At 40.7% G+C, this 19,899-nt stretch overlaps 1 protein-coding gene and 1 long non-coding RNA gene across 4 annotated transcripts in view; one reads left to right on the forward strand and one right to left on the reverse strand.

Moving 5' to 3' along the window:
* Nucleotides 1-243: 243 nt before the first annotated feature.
* LOC107195509 lies at nucleotides 244-12,100 on the forward strand. The gene is made up of 3 exons (XR_003045656.1): nucleotides 244-4,718; nucleotides 10,589-10,717; nucleotides 11,862-12,100. It is a non-coding gene; the product is annotated as an uncharacterized LOC107195509 (long non-coding RNA).
* A 167-nt stretch (nucleotides 12,101-12,267) lies between these two features.
* The window catches only part of EML4 (echinoderm microtubule associated protein like 4), a 133,119-nt gene continuing 125,487 nt past the window's right edge, over nucleotides 12,268-19,899 (reverse strand). For 2 of the 3 annotated variants that reach the window (XM_006909645.3, XM_006909644.3), the window contains 4 exons: nucleotides 18,526-18,613; nucleotides 17,975-18,073; nucleotides 15,654-15,784; nucleotides 13,271-14,995 (listed from right to left, as the gene is read on the reverse strand). In XM_006909645.3, the coding sequence (XP_006909707.1) occupies nucleotides 14,522-14,995; nucleotides 15,654-15,784; nucleotides 17,975-18,073; nucleotides 18,526-18,613 (792 nt within the window). In that variant the 3' untranslated portion in view covers nucleotides 13,271-14,521. Of the gene's footprint in view, nucleotides 13,224-13,270; nucleotides 14,996-15,653; nucleotides 15,785-17,974; nucleotides 18,074-18,525; nucleotides 18,614-19,899 lie in introns of those variants that run through there. The other variant, XM_015587538.2, reaches the window with a different exon arrangement.

The following is a 19,899-nucleotide window of genomic DNA, read 5'->3' on the forward strand; positions in this document are numbered from 1 at the left end:
AGTGAGATTTATAAGGCAAAGGAAACGTGTGTTTCCAATTTCAATAGCTATTCCTCATTGAAAAAGATGGTGCTGATGTACATTCCTATCTAGCTGTGATGAGGGTGCCTGTTCTTTCTCCCCTTTGCCATCAGAATGCATTATCAAACTTTTTCATCTTTGCCAGTCTGGTAAGTGATAAAATTTCTTTGGTTTAAATTGCCTTTCTATTGTAATTAGTGATGTTGAATATCTTTTATTTAAAATTTATTCTTATTTTTTAAAATCTTTTTATTTTTAATTTTCAAAATTTTTTAAATTTTATAGGTAAGTTCTATTTCTTTTTTGTACTTTGTACAGCTATTCATGTACTTTGCCCACTTGTGTACAGGTACTTTTTGTTAATGCCATAAATGTCATTGTTCCATCAGGTTGATTTCTTCAGGAACAGTCTCTACTGACTCTTGTCTGAGCCAAACCTCTTTTGATTGCAGATCCCAGAAACTCATTAAAACCATCCTATACAGAAAGGGGAATTTTCCAGAACCCAAGTGCAGCTGGGCATTCCTTACAAGGACTGCCTCTGGGACCAAGGCGGTGGTTCTTTCTATCACTCTTGGCTGTGTAGTTGTTTAATTCTCTGTTTCTGTGGACCAGCTTTCTCTGTTTATTGTTGCACACAGTAGGAAATGGTGGTCTAGCTACTGGAAACCAGCCCCAAATTCCAGGAGAGAGAATATCATTGGCCGCCTTTTGGGTCAGGGGTCCCCCACCGGGTCAGTTAGCTGTTTGGTGCCAGGCTGTGTAGGCATGCAGAGAAAGATCTCAGGCTAGTCTGTCCCTGGGCCTGAACTGGTGGCTCTGAGCCTTTTGCTGTATTCTCAGAGGTTTATTCCACCTAGGCATGTTACTTTGCACCCTTGTCAGGTTGGTTGAGTTTGCTCAGAGGGGGACTATTCTCCTTGTCAATGCTGTTTGGATGAGAGGCTGTTAACAGAGGGACATTCACTCTCCTCACCTCCTCCAGGCCAGTTGGTTAGTCTTTACAATACTGATTTGGGCTCACATGCCCCTGGGAGTAGGAAGATTCCACGGGGTACCCAGCCAAGGATAGTTTTAAGGGAATCACTTTTTAGTTCCTCAGCTTCCATTACATTTGCTAAAATTGAGCAGCCTGAGAACACACCTGGCTCAAGGGCCCTATAATCTTTTTCCCCTCACCCATTTTAGTCAGACCATGGCATGTTGCCCTGGAGTATAAAAACCATCTCTGAGGTGCCATGGGGATAATTCCAAATACTGGTAATGTTGAGAATGTGACTCTAATGACTAGGTAACACATCTTTTTGCAAGTTAAAAGTTTTCTGAGTCTTTGCTTTTAACAAAATTGAAGGAAGAAACAATTGTGTTGTCAGTTGGTCATTAAGAATAATTCTGATAATTGACATGACATGACTTTTAGTGTTTAACTCGGGTTCATAGAATTCAGAGACATGGCTATTAAAAAACTTACATTCCCATCTGTTTATGAGAACAAGTTTTCTTAGTGCTTAATATCTGTAAAAATAAAAAATAGGAATGGAATTAGTGCTGAAACTGTCTTTAACAGTCGAGAGGATCATGCATGGAAACATGAACCAGACCCCTCTAATAAAATGTTGTTCATATTTTATAGCTATCAATATTTTTGTTTTGTTCAGGTATGTACTAATTATAATGCAATCTAGAATAAAATATTTTTTAACACTTACAGCCTTATGGTCACAGGAAATTTAACCAAATTTAAATTGTAATATGTTATAGAGAATTGTAAGTCTGATCAATAAGAGATTTTTGAGCCTAACAATATGCTACATTAGGGTAAAGTTTTGGGAGTAAATTCTAGGTGGAATGGAAATACAAATTCAAAATTGTAGAGTGAAATGGAAATACAAGTTCAAGAAGAAATTTCTGACTGTAAATAGAGATTTATAGTTTTAGCTTGAAGAAGTTACATGTCCAGTTGGGATGGCATTTGCATTCTACTGGATACATTTATAAGAGCGACTTGACAGTTTAAGCCATTATTTACAATATACCAGAAACTACTATTTTAACAGTGAAAAGTTTTAGATGTTAAACTTGTATCTGCAGAAGGGTACACACAAATTTTCAAAATTATTTTAGGGTGCACAAGAACAAGAAAGGTTGAAAATAACTACTTTACACTTCTTTCATTTCAAAGAAGTATCCACTTATACCTTTTTTTTTTTTTTCTATGTCAGCCAGATTCCCTTTTAGGGTTTGACTAGGTTTCCTTCTTTCTAGTCCCTCATCCAGTATGACTCTGGTTTGCAGCTCTCAGTGGCAGGATGAAGTTGGGAGTGGCTTTTGTAACACTAGCTAGCTTTCTTTGATTTATATACTTTTTCTCTCCTTTATGAGTGTGGCTCTGGGCAGCCTGCCCGGTTCTCTGGACCATTGATCTTCAAAGGCTAGAGGATACACCAGGGGCAGTTATGATTGATTGCTTAGAAATTCTGATACTATCTGGTCCCAGTGATTTAATACATTTATTTGACATTTGACTGCACATATCATGGGTTGGCTCACTCTAATCTGTCACCAAAGGCTGGCAGTGTAGGGTTGGTTGAGAAGTAGGGTCCTGTCTTTAGTGCTCCTCTAATCAAGTTCTTTGGTTGTCATCCTTGGTCATCCAGGGCCTCTTCTGACCCATCGTCATCAAGGAGTTCCACTAATCCTGTTTCTTCCAGATATTTACTTAATGTGCAGGGACCCAAAGATGAATCAGATAGCTTTGCCTTTGTAAGCACGCACTCTGATTATTTCAAAATTAGGTATTATTTTTAAAAATTACTTTAAAAATTATTTCTAGGTCTTTTTCAGGGTGTCTCATCTCTTAGGGTTGGTAAACCATTTGGCCAAGAATCTTTTTTGTTATGGAGGAATTCCGCTATTACCCCTCACTTGTCTCAATTGGGGAGCTCCTTGGGACTGGTGGGGTTTGGTTACTTTAGGATAGGCTGCCCCTGGCTGGATGTGGATAGAGGAGCCTGGCTGAGGCTTCCGTTCTGGGAAACATGTCACACCTTGGCAGTGAGCAGCATCAGCTGACTGTTTCATTACATGAATAGACTGGGGTGGCTCAGCCACCCCCTGAGGTGGTATTGGAGTGAATGGGTCATTGCAGTCTCCTCTGCCATTATCAGCTGTCTCTTGCATAAAGCTTGAATCAGGAATCCTGGCCTTGGTGTGGCTCCAGGGTGCACAGGGTGCTTTGCTGCTGCAGGATGTGTTGTGGTGGGTAAATTGAGACTAGATATCGCTTGCTTAGGATCTGGGGTCTGTGAGAGCTGATTTCTCAGGAAGCTGCTTCATGGCACCGATGGAAAGACATGAGCAAGCAGAGTGGCTAGGAAAAGCATTTTTTAGATAATATATTTTTCCTTGAGTGCTGACACAGCTACCCTGGGACATCGTGCCTGTTCTTGCCCCGACCTTGTCTGTGACATGGAGCTTTGTCATGGTCACATGGCTGTACCTCAGGGCCAAAATACAGGCCTTTCACTCTACCCAACATATACTAGCTAGATGGGACTCTGCCAACTCCCAATACCACACTCCAAGGAAGTGGGCTGAACCTGCCCCAGGCTGTAAGAAATGATGGGGTAGCCTCCCTGTCAGCAGGGAAAAAGTTTTAGAAGCAGAAACTCATTGCAGAAAGGCCTTGGTATGCCTACAAAGTACAACTGACAAAGTCATGGACCTTGGTTTTCAAAGGCAGAGAGGAAGCGAGCCTGGGACCTGGGAGAAGTGCCAGAAGTTGGCTCAGACATAGGGGTGTTTCCTGAGGGCGCCTAGCTAGGCAGAAAGGCTGCACCAGGGCTCTTCACACATTTCAGCATCCGGGAGAGAGAAGTGGGAAGAGGGCAAGTGGGCAGGAGTAAAGCAGAGGCGCTTGGGCAGGGCTCTACTGGCCTCAGGGTTAATTTCAGGGTCCCGCTGTGCCAGACTTATGCTGAAGTTGTTGAGAGAATGGAGCCTGAGCCCAGGACTGTGGGAAAGCCAAGGAAGGAGGCAGCTTGGTTGCTCAGCTCAGCCCAGGCCCCTTTCCTTGGGGACGCCCCAGCACAGGTTATGGAAGTGCCTTGCCACTGGAGAGGGTGGGGAAAGATGGAAGATGTTCTAGAATTGGTTAAACCGCCAGGCTCCAAGTCCATCTTCCTCTCCCCCAGAGCTCTCCTGCTTAGGCCACAAAACCTCCATGTTAGACAGCAGATTAATTTGAAAATTGAGTTGCAGCTATGAGTTGATGTCAACTTCAAAGTTCAATGGCGTTTAATTAAAGCCATCCAGGGACTAAACCCGCTCTCAGGAAATTATTCTGGCCAAATAATTAAAGAGAATGAAGGTTAGATTTGAGTTTCTGGCTAAGTCTGTATTGTGTTTGGCATCACCAAAACATGAGTTACATTAAGCTTTCATGAACCAACCTTTCGTGAACCAACCAACAGTTAGTTGTCAGTCTAACTAGAGTCACACAGAAGAGCCTTTTTTTATACTTGATATCAGTTCCCTTTTCTCCTGGAGTTATGTCCTCTGGAAGAAACAGTCATTTGGAAAATTGATTTATAACTATATGTGTCTGCCCATCCCTCCTTTAGCTGGGTCCTGTTCATTGAGCATCAGAAAGAATTGTGCCGGAGGGAGTAAGCCACAGATGCAGCAGGAGGGCTCGGGTAAGTCACTCTTAGTGGTTGGGTTGAGGCTGTAACTTGCAAAAACGTGTCCTGTGGCTGTGGGAGATTAAGGAATAGTTAAGGTCGCCCACCCAACCCAGGCCAGCTCGGGCACGCCTTGGGGGAGGTCCTAGGGAGCTGAGGGAAGTCATGGTCTGCTCAGGAGGACCTTGTGGTCGAGAGCGGAGTGTGTTGCCCTTTGTCATACTGTGACCTAGCTGTCATTGAGCCTTATGCCTTGAGAGTGAGTGGCCTTGCTCCTGCCAAATGATGGATCAGAGTCCTCACCTGGGCCTGTCTAGAACCACAGCAGGAGAGGTAGGGGAAAATGGTGGGTAAAGCTATGTGTCCCTGCTATAGCACTTACCAGTACCTTGTCATCCAGCATATGTTTTCTATTTTTCTGAGTGATTGTGGATATGATGTACTAAAACCCAGAAAGAATTTTTAAGCCAACTCAGGATTCCTCAAAGTGGACCATCCCAGGCCCCCAGAACTCAGGAGATAGGGAAAAGAGATCTGCTTTCTTCAGCTCCAGGTTTGGACAAAGGTCAGAGGTGCTGGTTATACCCTTACTTGTATATCTTGGGAATGTGAGTTTGTGGTGGCGATACTTGCTGGTCTTTGCAGAGTTCTAGGCCGTGCTCTAGGCCTAGAAAAACCTCACTGTGGTCTGGAATCGGGGCCAGGTGCATTAAAAACAGAGCAGCCTGACTCCCTTTGTGAAGGTAGTCATGCCTTGGGCTTCATACCCAAGAGTGGTTTGGGCCTGGGGTTTCCTAGTGCTGTCAGCCAACCTGGGCACTTTCTGAACTGGGTCTTGAAGTCTTACTGGCCCTTATCTTTCTTAATTCTCTGGTGCTCTGGGCCATCTCTGGCTTCCTACAAGTTTTACTTTCTTCCCTTTTGGCCCATCAGTTTCCCTGTTGTCCTTTCCCATAGGGCTTTTCCATGAACAGAATTGGGGTTACCTGAGGATAGGCACCCTGTCTCCCTATCAGACTGGGGACTTGCCCCATATTCACCATCAGTAACCCTAACGGCACAAACCATTCATTCTGTAATCCCTGTGTGCCAGATTCTGTGTTGGACAGTAGAGCCCTAGAAAGATGACACCGTCCCTGGCTTCCAGAGCTCACAGAGTGATGAGTACAACCAAAGTGCAGAATTGTCCAGAGGCAGGGCTGGGGCTCATGAAGGTGAGGGGAGGACTGAGGGGACTTTCTCAGAGGGGGCACTGTTTAAATTGCGTACGTATCACATGTGGAAGTAGTTTCCAGAAAAATACGGTGTGGAAGGACACTTGGCCTGAGGGAAGAGCATGCACTGACGTGTGAGAGAACCTTGAATGTGCGTGAAAGGATGGGGGAAGAGAGGAATGGCAGGACTCCGACTAGAGAGGGAGGCTTAGGCTAGCTCATGAGGCCGGGACTGGGCCAAAGAGAGCTTAGACTCTAGTAGGTAGGGAGGTAGGTAGGTAGGTGTGTGTGTGTGTGTGTGTGTGTGTGTGTGTGTGTCTGTCTGCCTGCCTGTCTGTCTGTCTGTCTGTCTGTCTCGGGGGGGGGGGCAATGGGGGCAGAATCCAGTGTTCTTTTGTTTTTTTGAACCCCTACCAATATGGAGGACATACTGGGAGGGAAAAGGCTCAAGGCATTCCAACAGTTAAGAGTTATTAGAGTTCACTTGAGAGGTAATGAGGGCCTGGAGAGCATTGGCAGTAGGCCTGGAGAGAAAGGATAAATCCCGGGGAGGTTTAGAGGCAGAATGAACACAGTTTGACAATTAGTTGGACATTGGAGGTGAAGGTACGAAAGGTTTCCAGGAGTGCTCGGGATGATTCAGCTTGGCTTCTGGGTGAGTGGAGGTACAAGCCTAGGGGAACACAGGGAAGGGCATGTTCTGCTGGGAAAATGGATTGCCTGTGAGACCTGTGGGCACAGACAGAGTTCCAGTAGGCACTTGTGACCTGGACTGGATAGATACAAATTTGAGAGTTAGTGGTAGAAATGATGGGTGTCTGTCACACTGTTAAGGAGTGTATGTAAAAATGAGGAAGTAGAATGGGGGAAATACCAATATTTTCAGAGTGAGTGGAGAGGAAAAGAGTGTCATGGGGGCTATAGGAACGGAAGGAACACAGACATAATGTTGCATGAAAAAACCCAGAGGCAAAAGAAACTATTTGTATAAAAGTCAAAACCAGGCAAAACTAATCTGTAGAGATGGAGGTCAGAATAGAGGGAGTACTGACAGGAGGAGGGCTCACGAGGCAGACACGAGTGCTGGAGATGTTCCATGTCTTCATCTGGGTGGTGGGTGTGTATGCACATGCACACATGTACTAAGATTTGTGCACTTTGCTGTAGTTATACTTAAAAGTCTTTAATGAAGGAAGATGGCAGTGTAGGGGAGGAAAAAGAATTTTCAGTCTTTTGGATTCTTGGCTGAGACTCCTGTAATAAAAGACAGATTAATAGAAAAATATATTTACTAACACGTTTACCTTGTGTGTATGTGGGAGACACCCAGGGGAAAGTGAATAATCCCCTAAAGTGGCTTAGAATTTAAGATTACATCTTAATAGGGAAAGGGGAGAGGCCTTTTAGGGGGAGAATAAGTGGTTTTTGGGAGAGACATTTGGGCCCTTCGACGATGGGAAGTATGGCAGTTTGTGACGAAGTTTGGAATTAGTGTGGATTTCTAGTCTCCTCTCCTGTGATGAATCAGTCTTCCCTGGTTGATGAAATTGCCAGGGAGGGACTCTGACAATTGAGTTCCTTCTGGAGGATCTGTTTTAAAGTAGATAGGGAAAGTTCAGAGAAAGCTTCTCTCTGCATCTGCTGTTTCTTGGGTACCTACAGCTGAAAATAACCAGTATACCCAAAGTGGCATATTTTGGGGTGCAATGTTCTGCCACCCTTTGGAGGGAAGATAGAAGTAAGGAAAACAGGAAAGAAGGAAAGGAAAGGAAAAGCAAGGGGAGGATGAAAGGAAGAAAGGATAGGATAGGGTTTTCAAAAAAGATGATGATGACTCATGTCACTCCCAGAGGTCAAGCCACGAAGGAAGAAAGGATAGGATAGAGTTTTCAAAAAAGATGATGACTCATGTCACTCCCAGAGGTCAAGCCACTGGGCTGGCTCCATAGGGTGGCATAGGAATGGGCTGTGTTCCTGGAGGCTGCCCTGCCAGCCCTCCAATGTTCAATAGTGTGTGTACCTAGTGCTGCTGAATGAGTGGCATAGAACAGACCCTAACATTGAATCAGAATGGGGAGGAGCGAAGATCCTCAGGTCAAGGGCATACCTGAGAAATATCCCACACTTTGTCCATGGCTCCAGCAGTACAAATGGTCATGTCTGTGGTTTCCTGAGTTCTCTCCCAGACAGTCCCTGTGTTTAAATTTGATCATGTTTAATAAAAAATGTACTTAACTACTGTAATTTAAAAGAACTTCCTTCTATTTTAATGTGAGGGTTCCCCATAGAAACCACTCAGTAGTGGCAGCTGTGAATGGCAGCTTTATTGATGGAGCCATCTGCAGGCTTTCCTAGTTTTCCTAACAATCTGTCGCACTGCTCATTGCTTCCAGTGCAAACATTGTTTATTGTGTTGAAGGCCCCAGCCAGTCATCTGGAGAAAACAGCCTTCCCTGCACCCTGATGCAAGCACAGCCAATCTCTTTCTCTTATGCTCCTTGAGTGCTGGGCCTTCACAGAGCAGGGGCAGGCAGAGCCCATGAGTTCACCAGGATGTCTCCCTGTGTATCAGGTGCTCTTGGTGGGCAAGGCCCTTATTCTCTCCTTTCAGACTGAGACCAGGAAGATGGGGCCCTGAGACAGCACAGATAGTACCTAAACCCACAATGAAAAATGCCTTTTTCATTGCAGCCCTTTGTTTTTTATACCAGTTTCCTTACTTGCCCCTAAGGAAGGCTGACCCATCATCACATGGGAATGGGGTTGGGTCTCACTGCTCCAGGGTCCTGTGAAGGCCTGAGTCCTAACATTCTTCCAAGAGAGAGGGGACTTTTGGCTCGGCTCAGAATTAATTCATATTCTAAATGGAAATGTCAAAGCCTGGCAAACAGCAGGCCACATAAAAATAGATTTTGTTGATGAAGCTGGGGGCCTGTCACTCTCATGGGAGAGAATTTGATCATATAACCTCAATTTTCCAGCAGTTTCACGAGGGCTCTGCTATAGAGTGGAATTCTTTTCCTTGTCATTTTGTGAATTCTGAATAAGGGAAGGTGATTCAGCCCAAGCAGCTGAGGGAAGGCAGCGGCAGGTGGCTTCTGGAGAGGTTTCCAAAAAAAGGAATGAGCACCAATGACACACAGAAGTGAAACATGTAGGAGGGAGAAGGGGACAGAATGCCCCAGCAAAGAGAGAGGACAGCAAGAGGCCATCAGTGGTTATATAGCAGGTGCGTTTCAGTGGAGGGCAAACCAGCAGGTGATTTCTCAGTCCCTCAGGTTGTCTCATGCCCTGCTGTCCAGATGCTGAACTTTACAGCCACCTTTAACCAGCTCCTCTCCCTTGTCTGGGGCTCTTTCATGCCCACAGGAGAGCTAGAAATCTCTGACAGACCTCCCCCGTAGGAGCAGAGCAGTGGCTGGAAGGGGTGTGGGGAGCATACAGTTTCACAATTGTTTTTTTAACCTATAGGTAGAGTACCTTATGTACACAAGGACAGAAGTTGTATAAACTTTTTTTGTATCGAGGCCCATTTTCTTTTCTACATTCTCTTCAAAAGAATAAAGGGAAGGTGAAGTTTCTACATTATTTTTTAAACTTTTAATTTTGAAGTAATTACAGACTCACAGGAAGTTTCAAAAATAATACATATTTTCTGGTGAACCCTTCCCTCAGCTTCCCCGAGTGGTGACATCTTAGATAACATATAATAGGACCAGGAGGTTGATGTTGGTACAATACAGTAACCTACACTGCAGACCTTACTCAGTTTCTACCAATTTTGCTTACATTCATATGTAGTTCTATGTAATTTAATCCCATGTATATATTCATAGCTACCATCCCCAAGAGTTTCATACCATAAGGGAACCTCTTTGTGCTGCCCCTTTATAGTGATAACCCCTCCCCTCTGTATGTGTCCCCTGGCAACCACTAATCTGTTCTCTATAGTTTTATCCTTTCAAGAATGTTATGTAAGTGGAAATACAATTGTTAAACTTTCAAGATTGACTTTTTTTCACTGTGTATAATGCCCTTGTGCTCCCAATCCAAGTTTGCATGTATCAGTCGTTTGTTCCTTTTTATTAAGTAGAATTCCATTGTATGGGTTCTGCATTATTTTTTGAATATCAAAATTTTACCTTTTGTATGTTATAGAATTTAAACAATGGATGGGTGGTCTCAATAGATGACCAATCTAAGATTCTTTAATAGGAATATTTTCACATTTCAAATCATACACTATTTATAGTATGTAGTTAGCATTTTTTAATTTTGAGGGAATTTGACTTTGCTATATTCTAAAATATACAAGATTGTCTTTACCAGGTTACTTGCCCCATGAAAGTAGGGCCTGTATCTTTCTCATCATTGGATTCCCGACTGAGCCCAGCTCAGCAACTTGCGTGAGGCAGGTTTGTAACATATACCTGATCAATGGATGTATTCTTTTGGATCCTAGTCCCACCCAAACTCCCTAGGATTCAGACTGGCTACCACTTTGAAGGTGTTGGCAGCATAATAGATTTTTATTGGAGAGACTGAAGTCTGCAGAAGGAAGAGGACCTGCCTTATCTGGACATCTGACTTAACAGTTGTTACTCGAAATAGAGTTCTACAGTAGATATGGTTAAGAGAATGTCAGCTTCTGGTTTTCTTGCCTCCAACTAGGTTTCCAAGTCAGCTCAAGCCAGTGTCGGCTGGATGTTACTGCGCAGAGGCAGGCTTGAGTACCCTGTGACCTTTCCCAGAATGCATTCTGGCTTGGCTATATGAACGAGGAGGAGACGGGATGACCAGGTATGAGGGCTTTGCTTTTTGTTATTTTTCCTCCTTGAGGCCATTTCTTCTAGCACCCCCTTTTTCAGTTACTTTAATGAGATCTGGTTAAACTGTCAGGAGTTGGATTTAGCCTCTGAAGCTGATTTCGTGTAATCTTGCTGAGATGTGTAGTCACATCTGTTTCTTGATCTGCTTTCCAAAATCTCCTAATTTCTACCCTCATCTTTTTTTCCTTGCTTTGTTTCTAAAGAATGTCTTTCTCCTGATGTAAGTGGAAGAAGCGCAAGCTCTGAAGTTATAAAATATGAAGTCCTAGCGTGGCCCTTTCTAAGTAAATGAATAGTTACTAAATCTCCGCCATCCGTCTCCTTGCCGACAGGGTAATACTCCCCGCATTGCTAAACAAGAGCCAAGGTGTTCCGGACACACCTGGCCGCACAGGTGCTTTTCTTGATCCATGTCCTACATAGCTGCTCATCAGCCTGTCGTCTTTGTCCTACGAATATTGTCTTGTCTTCACTCTCTTCATTTCAGTTTCAGCTAGAAGTTATACCAGTACCTCAATACGTTTAAAATCAAATTCATAAATAAGTTATTTGTGTTGATCTTTTCTATTAAGAGGAAAAATCACATTGTTTAGTGGGTTTGCTCTGGTGCCCATTAGCCATTTTGTCTCAGAACTGGTGAAAGGAATTTTTAGCCTCTCAAGAGTTAGAACAAGCATATCTTGGAGCTACTGCAAGTTTGGTTCTAGACCACTGCAATAAAGCGAGTCACACAGTGTATATAAAAGTAATGTTTACACTACTGTAGTCTGTTAAATGTATAATAGCAATGTCTAAGAAAACAGTGTATCTACCTTAATTAAAAAATATCTTATTGCTAAAAAAATTCTAACCATTATTGAACTTGTTGGCACTGACAGAACCTGCTTGATGCAAGGTTGCCCCAACCCTCAGTTCGTTTAAAAAAAAAAAAAAAAAAAAAGACTATCTGTGAAGTGCAATAAAGCAAAGTATGCCTGTATATGTGAGTGGCTGTGAACTTATCATAGTCATCAAAGATGAATAAGGTAGTGATGAAAACCTCATCATTTCCATGATTGTAAAACTGGGGGGTGTATGGAATACTCTAATTCTTCATAAAGAAAAATTTGTTGCAGCCAATTTGTTTCCAGTGTATACAGAATCCGTGTCTCTAAGCAACATAGGAGAAGTGGAGAAAGCAGGGAATACAGTGTCCTACTGAGTCCAAGGATTTCACAAAGGCTAATACGAGGGAGGCAGTGGCGTCGGGTCAGGTAGGTAACCAAGCTCACCACGATTAGCCAATGTAAACATTAGAGAAAGTATAGACACTAAATTTAAATGAAGCTATTCCTCTATTAAATGGAAGCATAAATCAGAAGTAATTTCCTCTAACATTATGAGATGGAGTTTGTTACTACCAGAATGGTGGTATCCATAGCAGTAGCCCTGGTCAACTGATAACTGTCATGTTTTCTGATGATTGGACAGTCAGTGGAAACTAGCAATATAAATGGAGATAAAGCACATTTAGAGACATGAAACATTTGATTATTTTATTTAATCTTCAAAATTTTCTGCCATGAGACAGGAATGCATGATAGAAATGGCTCAACATCTTCACATGAAACACTTGGATTCATTTTCATTCACAAGTTTTTCTAAAAACATCTATAATTTCATAATCCCACCTACTTCCAACCATTATCACAGATTTAATCGACTGTTAAACAGTAGTTGCCAGCAATAGAGCTGGAACGCTTTCTGCGTATTAGTAGTGTCTTTTGAAACTACCACCCAAGAGTATCACGATTATAAATCTCGTATACAGCAACCCCAAAGTTGACTGATGTCCCCACATAAACTCCCTGCTTATGGAGAGCTGTGTCCCCCAGGTACTTGAAGAAATGCTTTTTCTACTCTTAGAACTACTTGTTCATCTCATAGTATTTTTCTTGAAGGAAATAGCAGATGCTGACTTAATAATTTAGTCACCACTGCTAAAAGGCAAATATATATGCCCGATACTTACTGATGCTCTCTGATAATTATGTACAGAACATACTGAAAAAGATGGGTTGCTTGGAGTCTACCTCTTCTTTTGAAGAGCGCTACTTTGAGGTTTTTTTTTTGAACAGTTGTAAACAAAAGGAAAGAGATATACATGGACATTTATACACTTAGAGATATACACTGAGTATATTCAATGTGGCGCATATCTGCTTATATAGATACACACAAATAGAGAGTAAGTGTCTACACTCACCCTTTCACACATACCCACACCCTTACATACAGCATGTGAATATAAATGTTGTGAGTGTCCTAGGGAGTCACTGGAGTTTGTATATTACCAAATGATGAAATACCTGATTTGTATTACTCCTGAGAAGATACTAGAAGGGAATGACAGTTCTGATGCACTTTGGAATGACACAATCACGTAAACACTTGCATACTTAAGACTTCTGAACTCATCCAAAGTTGCTAAACATGATCTAACCAAAAAAAAAAAAAAAAAAAGATATCAAAACAACGCAGCAAGTTAAAAAATAAAACAGTTTTTTATAATCTAAGTATAAACAAACATATAGGAAATGCATATTTATCAGTAATCATTTTAAAAGTAGGAAACACATACTTAAGAAACAGTCATCTGACAAAACTTAAACTATCCAATGCATAATACATGCATTGCCCAAATTAGCAGAGGATAGCCACATTAGAACTGCAAGGCGTATAGCAACTCCACCAGAGAAAAATTACCATATATAGCAAGTCTATTAAGTATGCAATTGATAAAAATTAGTGACTGTTCACACTTCTGTAAAAAAGAAATTGCAATTTGATGAGTATCTTATCCCTCAATATAGTTAATACATAAAAATTACAAATAAGCCAATGAACTTCAAGCACCAATTCCATTGTTTGAACTTACTGTATTTATATTTCTATTGAGGGAACAAATTATTTTGAAGGCTAAGCTAAAATTAGCCAAGTAATTATTTCAGTTTAGTTTTATAGGCATGTGGTTTTTTTCTTTCCATTCACTTGAATGCCAAACATTTAAAAATGTTCAGACTGGAAAAGGAATCCTTGGAGGAATCTATTATTTCTGAGTATCAATGGTTTAATATACATTAAAAGCTCTTTAACAAACCACTGCTTTCTTAGTTCTAAGATAAAATAGATTTGCACACAAGAATTTAAGAGACTGTTCCTCATTATGACTTAAAAAAGGCAGCACCTATATAGTAGACTAACGAGCACATTTGGACATTTACTGGTAGTGTAGGAAAATGGCATTATTCAAGGAGGCAACACTGCACTGCCTGTGGCAATACTGAAATTTTTCTTAACTAAAAAATTTCCACTAGACGTTTGGGGTGAGAGTCTATCTCAGTAAGAGAATATATATATTTTTTTCTGATTTCTTTTTCTGCATCAGGAAAGGAGTAGCATAATCTGAGCCAGTAGATGAATAAGTGTGATGCCTCTGGTTGTTCCTGAAGAAAACATACTCAGATAACAAGGGGTTTGTTTTAAATCAATACAGCTGCTGTTTTTGTTTCCAGTATTTACATCCTACCACTTACATACACAGTAATTTCTGAGACATTAAGTTTGGTTAATCTTCAGCACACACCAAATTGAACCTTTAGGTCCACTGCATTTGAGAGGCTGAAGAAAACAGATCACATGGAAACCGAAATCTTGAATCAATAGTGATTCTTTGTCACTTCCCATCCTGTTATCTGAACTCTATCAAAAGACCACATGCATTGAAGTTCTGGTGTTAAGATAGGGGTGAAGGGTCTTGCTGGTCCTCGGTAAGAGTGGTTTCACTCTGCTCCTCCCTCATCTCACTGGATGGCTCTTCATAAACAGGCTCACCGAGGTCTTCACTGCCCCCTTCACTCTGCTCCTCACTGTGATCTTCGCTGGGCTCCATAGTCTGTTCCAGGCTGTTCTCCAGAAGTGTAGGAGAGTTGCTTATTCTGCTTTCTTCTTCAGCTGTCTCATTTAATGGCTGAGAAGGAGGCGGTGTGGGCGTATTAGATTGCATGACGTTTTCAATGGAAGAGATGGGGGCTTTGGTTAGACTAGTATCTGCTACAATCTCGTTTTGAGGCAAAGATAACTTTTCCACAAGTTTCCACTGAATAATGCTCATGTCTTTTCCACCAGTTGAAATCAGGTGACTGTCATTATGAGTAAAACTGACATTGGTGACATGGCTGCTGTGGGCACTGTACTTGTGACTCGGAGCCTATATGAAATAAATCAGACAAGAAAATTAAACTCATTCTTTACATGCCTGCTTACAGCAATGGAGGTGACTAAGGCAAGGGGGTAATGTAGCTCGTGAAACAGGTAATTCAAATCAAAGCCACAAGTCATCAAATCAGGAATAAAGCTAGCTGTAATTTTAATACCTATTTATATGGGAGAAACAGAACATCATAATTAGACACTATACTTTCAGACTATGTTAAAAAAAATCTGTCTCTTCTGGGTGTCAGGTTGGTGTACTTAGTAACTATTCTATTGAGATTGCCACAGAAGAACTTACTAGGTTGGCAGGATTATAGGTGATTTAGGAAACAGTTCCATGAGTTTTATGTTGATCATATGTGTAACAAAACATTTTAATATGTTTAGGAGAAATTTTGAAACATCCCAAAAAATTCCAAATGGACAATAAACAAAACATCAGCTGCCTTCTATATCTTCTTGCCCTTAATGAGGAAAAGAGAAGACAAGTAATGCCTGCTTGCATGATTACAGATGGCCCTATTCTCCTCCTCCTGTGCATCGTAGTCTCATGGACAGTAATTAGTGACCCTACAAATATTTTCTTGCCATTGACAAAAAATTATCCCCAAAGAACAGCCCCATGACGCTAGTTTTGATTAAACTGATTTTACCTTTGCTTTGGAGCACGGATACTGAAACAGATGGACTTTGCAAAAGTCATCAGCAACAGCTATCACCTTCCTATTATGGGATCGCACTAGCGCATTGATATCTGTTCCATCGGATCCTTCTGGCCAGACACCTTTAATATGGAAACACGGGTAGACAAATATTAGCCTAAAAAGTATAACTGTGATGCCAAATAGGTTTAATTTTAGAATCTTATTTTTCTCTGTGTTCGAACTCTTAGCTGCTAACATTTGCTTTACAAATTTCTTAATGGCTCAGTGCTTCGTTCAAATAGTTTTATCCAAAATCTAACAAAATTAAACCAGAATAGCCTCAAGATGGAAAGTTTAATGACCCTAAAGTACTTGCTGGTAACCAGCAGCTGGTGCTAAAAATAATTTGTTTTTGCTTAACTCACCTGAGCAATAAACTTCCTTTTTAAAGCTTCTAGTTGGAAGGGAAGTTCTCAGTTACTTGTATCAAGGTGTAGAAACAAAGCCATATAGCACCAACTCTTCAAAGTGGACTCTAGGTAAGCTGCATAAAATTTACATACTCACCCCCTTCCCTTTCAGGCAGGCAATTCCAGGAAAACCTCGTAGAGTCTTAATGGAAATGCCATCCACTAGTCTACTATGCTATCCCATAGAATTTTCTTGTTAACTATTATTTATGTCCAAAGATAAGATATAAAAAATTTAACTATTCTGTATCATGAGGAGGCACTGGTGAACACAGCATAAAATTCTATTAGACTAAAATTATGGAATGTGTAACTGTTGAGATGTTGGCCTCCTGTGGTTCAGTACTGCTCTAGAAAACAAATGTTTTTGATAAATTTGCTAAAACAACTCAAAACACTTCTTAATTGATGTCTCATGTATTATATATTGTTTCATTAAAAAAACTAGGTAAGTTACCAGCTACTGGCCACTGCTTCAGTTTCACCTGGAATAATGAAATTGTTTATGGACTACCTGTTTTTAATTTCTTCCTAGCCTAGTAGGCTTCTCCTCCATCTGTACAGCAAGAAAAGTACTAACGTTTTGGTTTTTACTTTAGGTATTGGTAACACATCCATATCCATTATTCTAATTACTGACTGTAACATCTCTTTTTAATTCTTTGTAAACAGGGTTTTATTATTTTCACTTTTCCACTTATCTTCTAACTTTTTCAGAAGAATATCTACAGATTGGGAAAGGATTACAAAAATGTCACAGAGAACAGATTTCTAGAAATGTCCAAAGCATCAGATTAGGGATGATCCTCAAATTTTATCTTTAAATAATGTCCACTAAAAATGCCTTCATATTTCAACAAATGGTGCTGGGACAACTGGACATTTACATGTAAAATAAAAATAACTGTTCACAAGAATGTAGAGAAACTTGAATCCCTCCTACATTGCCGTTGGGAATGTAAACAAGCTCAGCCACTTTGGAAAACTGGCAATTCCTCAAAAGGTTAAACACAGAGTTACCATTTGACCCTGCAATCCTACTTCTAAGTATACCTCTCCCCCAAAATGAAAACATGCCTACACAAAACTGACACACGCTTGTTCATAGCAGCATTATTTATAATAGCTGAAAAGTGGAAACAACTCAAGTGTCCATCATCTCATGAATGGATAAACAAAATGTGGTATTATCCATACAATGGGATCTATTATTCACCCATAAAATGAGGTACTGTTCCATGCTACAACATGGACGGACACTGAAAACATTATGCTAAGTGAAAGAAGCCGGTCTTAATGGATCACATATGGTATGATTCCATTTATATGAACTATCCAGAGTAGCCCAATCATCAGAGGAAGAAAGTAGATTAGTGGTTGTCAGAGGGTTGATGTGGGGAGTGACTGCTCATGGGTAGAGAGTTTCTTTCTGGGGTGATGAAAATATTCTAAAATTAGTGATGATGGTTGCACAACTGTGAATATTCTAAAACCACTGAACTGTACACTTTAGGTGAATTGTATGTGAATGCTATGTCAATAAAGCTGTTTTTTAAAATGTATTTACGAATTTAAAAGCTTCAATTTGCACTTGGAGGGAAAAAATAGAAAGGCAATCTGTGCTGTCATGCAAAATCCTTTTGTCTTCTATATTTATCAGAGACCAAGTCTGCTGGATTCTGTAGAGAACAAACCTTGTATTGGTTCAATCCTAATAACAATTAATTTCTCTCAATCTGGCATTAATAGTGATGACACAAGTGAACACATGTAAGACTTTTTCATTTAGTAATTTAGGCAAGTAATTATTACATACAAAACCCCAGAAACCATCTTTTCCCATCAGTGCCATGTCCTTACCAAAGACTTGAAAGCCTAGTACACAGGTGTATGTCGTCCAATCGATGTCCTTACAATCAGATCGATTCCTGATTAGTTTGCAGCCACTTGGAATGTCCCCTTTAAATTTAGAAACAGGAAGTAAATGATATAATCCATATACCGAAAAACATTAAGACACATTTAAAAAGGAAGAGAGAGTTTAACAGGGTTTATGGAACTATGAACTGTTTCCCACAGAAGTTCTTTTTTCTTTAAAAAGCATAAATGTCCATCCATTATACTTCTTGCCTCGGGGAAAAGTTGTTAAATACAAAACCACTCGGAGCAGCAGCAATCTATCTCCCTGAGTAATTTCTTATGACTACATGTCTATACATAAAAATTAACTCATTACTTTCTTGGAGAAGTGAAGCACATTTGAGATTCTCATTCTTTAGCTCAGAGTGACATGCTTTCTCAGGTTAGAGAGGTCAGCAAGCATGCTCTCTGCACAATTCAAATTCCATGCAGCCTGTTCATTAGTGCCCCTGGCAGACACGTCTCAGCCATATGTGATCACTCATACTTACAGTACAATATTTCGTAGTCTCCCGAGTTAGACATTATATACTTGTTATCTGGAGACCAGTCAAGATGTGTGATATAACTGGAATGTCCCTAGGAAATAACAGATTAGTATTAGAAAGCATTTAGAGCTTTGAATAACACGTAGTTTAATAGTTAGCCAGTACGGTTTTCTGAGTAGCCATTCATCCATCTTAAAGTGTAGAGAGCAGTATCACAACCTGTGGAACTGAACAGGGCTCACAGCAGGTCTTTAGTTCTTTTTTGCTCTATCTTGTTGGGAGGCGAAGATGCCAGCGATTCATGAAGATTTCTGGCAGAACTTTGGAACTAAAAAGTTCTCACCACAGTGAAAACGATAAGCACTTGGAACTTGGGAGTATCCTGTTGGCCTCTCCACTTAGATACTGGCAACAAGCACCTACTGCCTGTGTGAGAGACCCACAACCTCTTAAACCTGTGCCATGAAGGACACTGCAAGAGGTACCACTCCCTCATGCCTTATTTCAAGTCACTGGTATCCCTGTTAGAGTAACTTCAGTATCAAGAATGAAGTGTTGGTTCTGGTTTGTTCACAGAGTAAAATGTTCCTGAGCTGCTTCTTGAGTATCCATGGTATACCCCAGAGGCTGAGGGACATGGCACATATATTCCTAGAAAAACTCCTGTTTCCAAAGAATATTCTAGGAGAAAAGTCACCTAACAATGTACTCCAGCTGGATGCACTATAATTATCTGACTCCTTAAACAGGAAGACAGTGATCTTTTTCTGCTTAGTTTTTACTAGCACTGTGAGAATTAAACTAATGCTATATTTTGTTGGCTTCACATGTAAGCAGTTGATTTCCAATAAACTATTTCAGATAAATTGCACAGGTCTTATTGGTTTACCAGAGCTAACGGAGACTCAAAATCACTTTCATCTCCTATAGTCAGTGGTAAAACATATTAAATTTCTAATATACTTTTAAAATTACTAGCTTTCTGCACAAGTGGTTGTATTTTTTTAAGTTAATAAATTTAAAGTAGTTTAGATGTAGTTTTAATGACTTCTACCAAGTATGTAAATTTAAAATATTCTAATTATTCTATTGCCCTTCTTTAGTCTTAATGACATGCCCTAAAACTTCTCTGGAGCTATGATCTCCCTGACACTGCTGCATGGCAAATATACGCATTTATACATTTAAATGAGTTTCGTGAATTTGAGAACTGTGATGCTTCCTGAAGTCACCAGAATATTAGGCGGTATACTGGAAAAGATTAGAATCACTTGCTAGGCACACAGGAGACCTGCTAACTTAACAAGAAATTAAAGCCAGAAAGATGCATGTGGTTATTGGGTATTTTCTGAAGATGGCAGAACGATGGGGTTCACA

The sequence above is a fragment of the Pteropus alecto genome, unplaced genomic scaffold (genome assembly GCF_000325575.1).
Source record: "Pteropus alecto unplaced genomic scaffold, ASM32557v1 scaffold131, whole genome shotgun sequence".
NCBI lineage: Eukaryota > Metazoa > Chordata > Mammalia > Chiroptera > Pteropodidae > Pteropus > Pteropus alecto.